Source organism: Cyclopterus lumpus, chromosome 1 (assembly GCF_009769545.1).
Source record: "Cyclopterus lumpus isolate fCycLum1 chromosome 1, fCycLum1.pri, whole genome shotgun sequence".
Taxonomy (NCBI): Eukaryota; Metazoa; Chordata; class Actinopteri; order Perciformes; family Cyclopteridae; genus Cyclopterus; species Cyclopterus lumpus.
In genome coordinates this window covers 4,086,282-4,095,543 of record NC_046966.1, presented here as the reverse complement: position 1 = coordinate 4,095,543, position 9,262 = coordinate 4,086,282, and the positions used below count along the sequence as shown (strand labels likewise).

At 47.9% G+C, this 9,262-nt stretch overlaps 1 protein-coding gene across 1 annotated transcript; it reads right to left on the bottom strand.

Annotated features, from left to right (window-relative positions):
* Positions 1–3,180: 3,180 nt before the first annotated feature.
* adamtsl7 (ADAMTS-like 7) lies at positions 3,181–8,809 on the bottom strand. The gene is made up of 12 exons (XM_034545378.1): positions 8,675–8,809; positions 7,934–8,063; positions 7,596–7,771; positions 7,393–7,501; positions 6,455–6,625; positions 5,996–6,089; positions 5,170–5,392; positions 4,876–5,049; positions 4,560–4,733; positions 4,284–4,466; positions 3,703–3,847; positions 3,181–3,335 (listed from the first exon to the last, which is right to left on the bottom strand). Exons 1-12 carry the CDS (start codon positions 8,807–8,809, stop codon positions 3,181–3,183), a joined length of 1,869 nt encoding a protein of 622 aa, XP_034401269.1.
* Positions 8,810–9,262: the final 453 nt, after the last annotated feature.

Genomic DNA, 9,262 nt, shown 5'->3' with positions numbered 1-9,262 from the left:
ATGAAGGTTAAAATCTCCAAGGATTAGAACAGAATCCAACTTTATTATGGAGGATAAAAAGTCAATAAAATCCTTCAAAAACACAGCAGCAGAACCAGGAGGACGATAGATTAACACACAGTAGAATGGATTTGAAGAACCCACCTTGACCATCTGGGACTCAAATGAAGTGAATTCCTGGGTCTGGGTCACTTTGCAGCTGACTGCTGGTCTTTCTGTCAGGAAGTCCAGGATCCAGTTGCAGGTGGGAGTTGGGACGCCAAGGTCTGTCAGCTTTTTGATCAGTTTGCCCGGGCGGATTGTGTTGAAGGCAGAACTGTAGTCCAGGAAAAGCATCCTGGCATACGTTCTGCTGCTCTCCAGGTGTTGCAGATTGTGGTGTAGAGCTATTGCTACTGCATCGTCCACTGATCGGTTGGTCGACAGTGTCTGGGACCGTGTGGTTGATGTGTGTGAGCACGAGTTTCTCTAGGCACTTCATGGCGACTGGTGTGAGTGCCACTGGCCTGAAGTCATTTAGAGTGGGTGTGTCTGGTCTTTTGGGGACTGGTATGATGATGGAGGATTTGAAAATACCGGGGACTACAGCCTGTGATAGTGACAGGTTGAAGATGTCAGCATACACACCAGCTAGCTGTTCCCCACAGGCCTTCGGAACTTTGGGAGAAACTCCATCGGGTCCCACAGCCTTGTGGGGGTTCACCTTCTTCAAAGCCTTCAGGACCTGTGTGTGTGTCACCTGGAAGGCAGTGTCCGTGGGGTCAGAGGGGGCTTTTGAGGGTGTGTCTGTATTCAGCCTGTCGAACCTGGCATAGGAGGTGTTGAGGCTGTCTGGAAGGGTGGCATCTCGGGGGTCTGTGGTTGTTGTGGTTCTACTGTAGTTTGTGACAGACTTGATTCCCTGCCACATACTGCATGTGTTGTGGTTGAGGTAGTAGCTCGCAAGTTTTTGGGAGTGAGCCCTTTTCCCTGCTCTGATGGACTTCTGCAGCTCGTACCGGGCTCTCTTATACTCCACTTGATCTCCTGACTTGAAGGCCTCCCGCCGTGTCCTGATTTTCTGTTTTGTTAAACCAGGTTTTTTGTTTGGGGGACATACACACAGTCCTGGGAGGTGCACATATGGACGTGCACCAGCTGATATAGTCACTCACAGTCTCTGTGTATTTGTGGATGTTATGAGTGGCCTCTTTGAAAGTGCTCCAGTCTGTGGCCTCTACGCAGCCCTGCAGGCTAGCCTGTGCGCCATCAGTCCAGGTGTTAATGGTTCTGACTGTGACTCTGAATTTGGATCGTAACTGGAGCATAATTTAGCTTCACTCTTTCTTAAACTGCAGTGCAGTATTGTTAGTTGTGGAAAAAAAATGCATTTCGGTTGCTAGTGGTGTTGTTCTCTTTCTTCAAATGCTGTGCTTTCCCCCCATAATATAGGATGAACTATTAGTAAAGTTACTAACGCCAAATAGCACAGGGATCCTCTTAGTCTCCACGACCTTGGTGGCGACATATCTAAAATAGCTCAAAGATCCTCCAAAAGGAGGGAGAACATTTCTCTCCCCATGAGTTATTGACAGGGTCCATGCAGGGTCTACAGAGAGCTAGGAGACAGTCCTAGGTTCACAAAAGAAAGTGGACTGGGCCCAAGTGGCCAGGGCCGTTTGAAGTCGTTGCAAAGACTTCACAGGCCCTCCAGGTAAGAGGCCTCATGAAAACAAAATGGCACCATATAACACATTGTATATTTGCAGATCCGCCGGCCAAAGAATCACAACCAGCCGCTGAAGAGTTGTAAAATGGAAGACCCAGAGAGAAGTAGAACTAGGAAAAGATGTGAACTAACTTACACACAGTTCTGCCTAGGCGCAATAGTTTTGAAAATTACGTTAGCATTTCTTTTTATTGTGGTAGGTGCAGCAGTGAAGCATTAGCACAAAAGCTAGGACCGCAACACGGAAAGATGTTCACAAACGACACCGACTCGCACTGCTTACTACACCAGACTTGCCATTAACTGTACCCCCAGGTGCAACAGTTTTGTTCCCCCAGAAACCGATCTAGGTGTTCGAGAGTGACCGGAGAGGAAAACATCCTAAATTTCAGCCTGAAGCCTGGACTGGAGAACTTCTGTGCTTCTATCTTTCATCGTCAGCTGCATTTGTCTCTCCATCATCGACCTTCATCGTGTACCTGACTGCCTGCTGTGTTGGACCTCACCAACAGATGAGCCGCTCACAGAGGAGTATCGTGCACCTTTAACACATTGATGCAAATTCTAACGAGACACAGAAGTCTGTTGATGATGATAATAATATAAATATAGTGTTTGAACCTGCTGTTTTTTTCTTTTACCCAATGCAGAGAATGCAGAGAAAGGAGATCATGGAGGAGATAAGAGCGCAGAGAAAGAGGATGCACAGAGACATATGCACAGCTAGACACATAGATCTCAAAAGCCCACTGACGCACAGACAGTGAAGCAAAGCCCACTGACGTATAGACAGTGAAGCAAAGCCCACTGACGTATAGACAGTGAAGGAAAGCCCACTGACGTATAGACAGTGAAACAAAGCCCACTGACGTACAGACAGTGAAGCAAAGCCCACTGACGTACAGACAGTGAAGCAAAGCCCACTGACCATAAACCATTACATATTTCCAGTCAGTGTTTTTAGTGATGTAATGATCTTATGGGGGGCAAACAATATTATATAAAATAAACATCAAACTGCTAAAGAATGTCTGTAATATCTGTAATAATACAACAAACATCAGCTTTAGGTACCATAAGTAATACAGCCTTTATTTTAGAATAAATATACAAGTGCATCACTTACAATGTGACCGGTTCTGGTTCAAAGTTACACTGAGAATGAAATCAGGGTTCCCACACATTTTACATATTTCAAATGCCATACCTTTTTTGACATCTGAGTGCAAGTATCGAGATGTTCATTATATCAATAAATTGTTTTGAAATCCAACTATGGGCATTCTCTTTCACATACTTTTAGGAATAAAAATGTGTGTGTGTCATCACAAGATTGAACAAAGCTTCAGGTTCAGACAAAACCGGTGATCACGGCCACATGCGGAAGTTTGTTCGAAGAGGGCAGCCGGTCGGTGAATCGGTTACAGACCGAACCGACTGAATCCTGAAACCTTGCTCTCCATTCAGCGGCATCATCTACGGATGTGGTTCTTGTGAAGAGAGGCGGGGTATGAGTTCTTGACTCGGGAGCAGGACGCGCAGCAGACGCTCCTGTAGTAGGTGTACACGCAGAGCCGGGCTTGAACCACCACCATGCAGTTGTGATACTGGTCACTGCATGATGGATCTGTGGGGGAAAGGGGGGGGGGCTAGTTCATCAGGCCTCAATGCTCAAGACAGTCACCCAAGTAAAACTGAAGCAGACTTAAGTAATTAATTTAGAACAAAATACTTGATAAATACAGTGCCTGGCAAACATATTCATCCCCCCTCCAGTCCCTTTCTGTTGCATTACAACCTAAAAGAAACATGTTATTTTATGCGGTGGACCTCCCCAACATGCAGCAGTAGCAGGTACAATTCAATTCAGTTTAATTTATATAGCCCAATATCACAAATTACGAATTTGCCTCAGAGGGCTTTACAATCTGTCCACATACGACATCCCTGTCCCAGGACCTCACATCGGATCAGCACTTGCTCGGCAGACTCACTCATCTCGGTGATACAGGGCTGCTCGTTGCACTCTTCTCGGCCCTCTGGGGTCAAACCGGGGTCACAGCGGTCGCTTGGGGTGGCGTTATTGGCGAGACAACGCACCTCGCGCATGCGGTAGCCCCCGTTACAGGAGCGTGAGCACTGAGATGGAGAGAGGAGGGGGTGGGGGGGATTTCATCATTTCAACTTAGTATCTCGTTCTCATAATTATGAGACACTGACAGGCGTAACAAAGCAGAACAGGGAAGCTATGGTGAAGAAACAGTGAACCAGGTGAAGTGGAGATAAGGTTTGAGTTATTAACAACTATGCTTGTCAGGTAGAAGCCAATGAGGAGGCTAACGGCTGCTCAACATGTAGAATAGCGATATTTTCATTGCTTAAGACTATCTCATAATTTCGATTTAGTATCTCATAATTCTGACTCTAGAGATGGTTGACATTTGACAAAATAATCCCAAGTAAAGGTCCACTACTTGGATTTTGACCCTTCAACGTCTTTATACTGATTGACCCCTCAGACAATATCTAGGTAGCACGTGAGGGGTCCAGTGTTGCACGGTGTGAGGACACTTACCGCGCTCCACTCTGTGACGTACCACTGCACGCCGCATGGCTTCAGTCTGCATGGCTGAGCTGTGATTGGCTGAGAGAGGCTGGAGCATTTCACCCAGTCCGCGACCTCCGCGAGACCATCGTCATTGTTAAAAATGCAAACCACACTCCGGGTCTGTGTGCCATTCCCACACTCTGCCGAACACTTAACACACACACAAACAAACTTCCAATAGATGCTTTAATAGTGTGTGTGTGCGTGCGTGCATACTTGCGTCAATGTGTGAGTGTCAATTACCTGACTCCAGGGTCCAGTGGACCATTCCAGGCGGTTCTGGCACGGGCCCGACTCGCACGATATCGCCTCTGCTGGGCGTTGCCCTTCGCAGATGTCCAACGGGAGATCAGTCACGTGATCCATCAGGCAGAGCACCGTCCGGGTTCGACTGCCACGACCACATTCCGCAGAGCACTGAAGAACATCGTGTTTCAAATCAGGGCAACTTCATATGTGAGTTTACTTCCCCCCAACACACACACACACACACACACACACACACACACACACTCCCCCACACACACACAGACACACACACACACACACACAGCGTTACCCGTTGGCTCCAGAGGGATGTGAACCAGCTGCGTGCACAGACTCCCATGTCACAGTTCTCCAGCGTATCTGGCTTGAGGTTCATGTTGCACTCCTCATCCTCCTCCACGTCTCCCTGGTTGCTCACGCACACCACCTCCCTGCTACGCTGGCCCACCCCACACGGCACCGAACACTGGGCGGTTTGGGGACAGAGAGGTTAAATGGGTTTAACTTTATGAAAATGCACGTGTTCTGAAAGACTTGTTTATGGTAGAGTGTACTAGTAGTACGAGGCCTGTAAGTGGGCTCTCACCGGGCTCCACTCGGATCGCATCTCCCACTGGCTGCAGATCTTCAGCTGACACGTGGACGTGGTCACCGGCCTGTCGGGGGACCCGCACAGCTCTTCAGCCACGGTGACCGAGGTCTCCGTCCCGTTGGTGCGAACGCGGGTGACCCGGCGGCAGATGACCTGTCGGTGCTGAGTGCCGGGTCCGCACCTCCTGCTGCACTCCGACCACTCCCCCACGTCCCAGCTGTCGGCCAATCGCGGGGACAGGAAAGGAGAATTGGGAAGGAAAGGAAGAGTCACAAGAGATGTGGAGTTTGCCCGAGCGCCATGTCCTCATTGTGACCACAGGACTACAGGGGGGCATTAGAAAGCCTCCATCAGGAGATCATAAACAGAGGCAAGCAAAATGAACCAGTATGTGCTGCTCAAGTCCAGATGTTTCTCTGGGTTCTATTACTTCTGCTGCGTGCTGGAACAAAAACATATTGGTTTCAGGCCGAGAGCCATCAGGGATCGCTGGCGCTGCGGGCGAAACATCTGACAGACCCGCAAGCAAACGTACAGCTGCTCCGATAACCCCCGCTGCATCTTGGCGAGCGGGGGTCGCACCCCATGTGGTCGCACCCCATGGGGTCGCACCAAGAAGCCACACTAAAGAAAGTCAGCTTGATTGACTTTGACTGGTGGCGACTGACTTACGGCGTAAATGTGTGCGAGTGACAAAGGCTTCCCCCTTTGAGTAACAGCACCGTGTGGAACTAATGCAACAACGTGCTAGTGTGTGTCTCATTCTCGTTGTATGGACCAGGTGTGTGGGAGTGTGTGTGTGTGTGTGTTTGTTGCTCACTATGCAGGACAGGGCTGGGTGTTGCAGTCTTCTTCTTGGTCCGTTGGCTCAAGAGCGGGGTCACAGAGGTCAGAAGGAACAGTTGTCTCGGAGTCTTGCTCAACACACCCCCAGAGTAACTGACGCCTGCCTGACAAGTGTTTGGACACACACACACACACACACACACACACACACACAGAAAAGACTAAGCAAGTGAATGTTAGTTTGGTCTGCAAAAATATGGCTGTATATATATATATATATATATGTATATATACATGTATATATATATATATGTAAATACACACGTGTATATATATATATATACACCTGTATATGTATATATATATAATATATATATATATATATACATGTATGTATATATATATATATATATATACATACATACATATATATACGTGTGTATATATGTATATATATGTATATCTATAAACACACACATGTGTGTTTTCTCACCTGCGCCACAGGAGGCGCTGCACTCTGTGTGCCCACTCTTTGTCCAGGCGTAGGCGGGCCGGGGGTCAGTGGGAACCTGGTTAGGGTGGGCTGTCTCTTTGATGATGTCATTGTTGGTGAGGTCACCTTGGTGGCCCTTCTCCCCTGAGTGGGATGGGCCTACTGTCGCAACTACAAGAGGAACACAAATTCGAAAGGCAAATAATAGAAGAAAGGCAGGGATGTCAATTGAAATGTTGGATAGATAGGTAATGGTAACGGGATGGGATGAAGCATAACATGAAGTATAATCGTGTGTGTGTGTGTGTGTGTGTGTGTGTGTTTGCTTTGTTCCACCTGTTTTGTCGGTTAGTTCACCTTTCATCGTTCTTATTATCATGAGTAAATATAGTGCACTACACACTGGATACTGTCGGGAGTCATTTTCAGACATTGCCATCGTGAGTGATCAGCAACAAGAACATGTGCATAGAAATCTATTTACTGTAGGTTGAATATTAGATAATGAAATAAAAGCTGGCCCATGTGACCGATTATCGTCTCTGCGTGCGGTGGAGAGCTTCTTTGCCAAAGACAAGTCTGGCTGCCTGCCTGCATCAAATGTTATCAAAATCCAGATCAAATTTTCTCAGGAGGATTTAGCTGAAAATGATACATATTGGCGTCACCGTGTAATCTGAACGGAACACACACACACACACACACACACACACACACACACACACGCACACATGCAAACACAAACACAGGCATCTGTTATGTGTTACGCTCCCGGAGGGCAAACTAGAATATTCAGATGTGAGAAAATGTCACAGCGGTCATTTAGGGTCGCCCTAATAGAAGTTTGTGAGTGTGTGTGTGTGTGTGTGGTGTGGGGGGGGGGGGGGGGGGGGGGGGGGGGGGGTTGTGTAAGTGTGTGTGTGTGTGTGTGCACTCACCCAGGGGCAAGACGTCAGATGGTGGATCTGGCTCAGGAGTTGGGGGGGTGTTCTTTAAAGGCACGATGTACTCATAGTGTACGCTGGGACCTGGTTGCTGGTAGATCAGCTGTGGGGAAGAGAGATGGATGAGGGGTACGTGATGACGCGTATAGCATCGTAGTACTAGTAGTACTGTGTGTGTACAGCGTGCATTGTCTCACATAAACATGTAGGTTCTCGGTCAGCGGCCCGGAGGCAGTGATGGATTCTCCATTACGAGAGCGGATTTCGTTGGGTCTCTGGTACTTCAGCTGTGTCCCCGCAGCAGCGAAGCTCCCCGGCCTGTCAATCACCCAGTCGCCGTTGACGACAGAGAGGCCGCTTTGGGTCCTCAGAGCTTGAGGGGAAACCCCATGTTCGTGCATCAGTGTTTGTCATGGAGAAAATACGTCTGCTGTTAAGTATATGCTTGTGTGTGTGTGTGTGTGTGCGTGCGTGTGTGTGTGTGTGTGTGCGTGTGTGTGCGTGTGTGTGTGTGTGTGTGCGTGTGTGTGTGTACCCAGGTAGTTTCGGCTCTTCACTGTCTCCCTTATGCTGACATTGCGTGCTCCTGCAGGAATCTCTGCAATCTTATGATAGCCAACCTGCAGGAAACTCCTGGAGAAATTCCCCCTCACCACCCGAAAGCCCTGCCAACACATACACACACACACACACACACACACACACACACACATATGCACACACTTTCATGCACGCAAAGCCACAGGTACAGACGCCGAATGTGGCGTTCACCATCACTGATGTGGGTTTTCATAGATTCCGCTGGATCACTGTTGCATGCTCTTTTTCTCCCGTTCTCCAACTCTTCTCCCTCTCTCTTTCTCTCTTGCTGGAACCCCCACTGCTCAGCTCAGTGCAGTCCAACAGTTGGTTTGAGTTGGGGAGCCTTTCTGGTCCCCCACTCCTCCTCATGCACAAGCCTTCTCTTTTTCATGTGGTGTGTATCCCAAAAGGCCTTTTTTATGCTTTTATACAACAGACTCGATCTGTTAATGATCAGAGTGAGTGAAAACAGATCATCTAAAACAAACCAGTGGTCAGTAATGGAGTTATTCCTGATATCGATGAAGGATTTACATTGTAGCTTACATGAGTAAAGTTGGTGTATTATGCAAATGAACCACTAACACAGATCTCACACATTATGAAATTGCAACTTAAAAAATACATGAAGCTACATATATAAATATGTAGCTTAATTATTTTTATTCTCCCCATGACCATGTGGATGTCCTACCTCCAGAAGGGGTGGGCTGCCTTTGGTATCCCAAGGAAGAGCACCCGAGGGTGGGTAGAGCAGAGCGATGAGGTGGAGGAGAGCCAGAGCTCGGCCCTGCCGCAGGGAGCAACGCTGCTGCCACAATCCAGCCATGGAGAGACTGAGGGAGGGAGGGAGCTCACACACACACACTCACATGTTTAATGTGTGTGTGTGTGTGTGTGTGTGTGAGTAGCGGTTGGCTCGAGGGGTGGGAGGGGGGAAAAGGCAAAGTTTGGGAGGGATGTAAGGAGTTGTGTTGCACTTTCTTTTTTTTTTTTGCAATTTGGAAGTCGCACCCATTTTGCACCTCGTATGAGGTTTCACTCTATAAAGCTTTTGTAATTCTGGGTAATTCCTTTCTTTTCTTTTTTGGTATACCACGTTGAGAACGGCTTGGATTGACCATAATGGAAAGGATACGTTAAATATATTCACATCTTAACCCGTTCTGCGTGATTCAATATTCCTTCATCAGTGATTCCCTTCCAACGGATGGCAGCTTCATAGGGACTCAGTTCAGCCCAGAACCACGTTGGGGAACAAACAGGTCCACTCAGAAATGAC

Coding starts and splice junctions, on each gene's coding strand:
- adamtsl7 (XM_034545378.1), bottom strand. CDS start 8,809: ATGGCTGGATTGTGGCAGCAGCGTTGCTCCCTGCGGCAGGGCCGAGCT. Junction 7,772..7,933: donor GAAGAGCCGAAACTACCTGG/GTACACACACAC, acceptor TTTCCCCTCAAG/CTCTGAGGACCCAAAGCGGC. Junction 7,502..7,595: donor CCGAGAACCTACATGTTTAT/GTGAGACAATGC, acceptor TCTTCCCCACAG/CTGATCTACCAGCAACCAGG.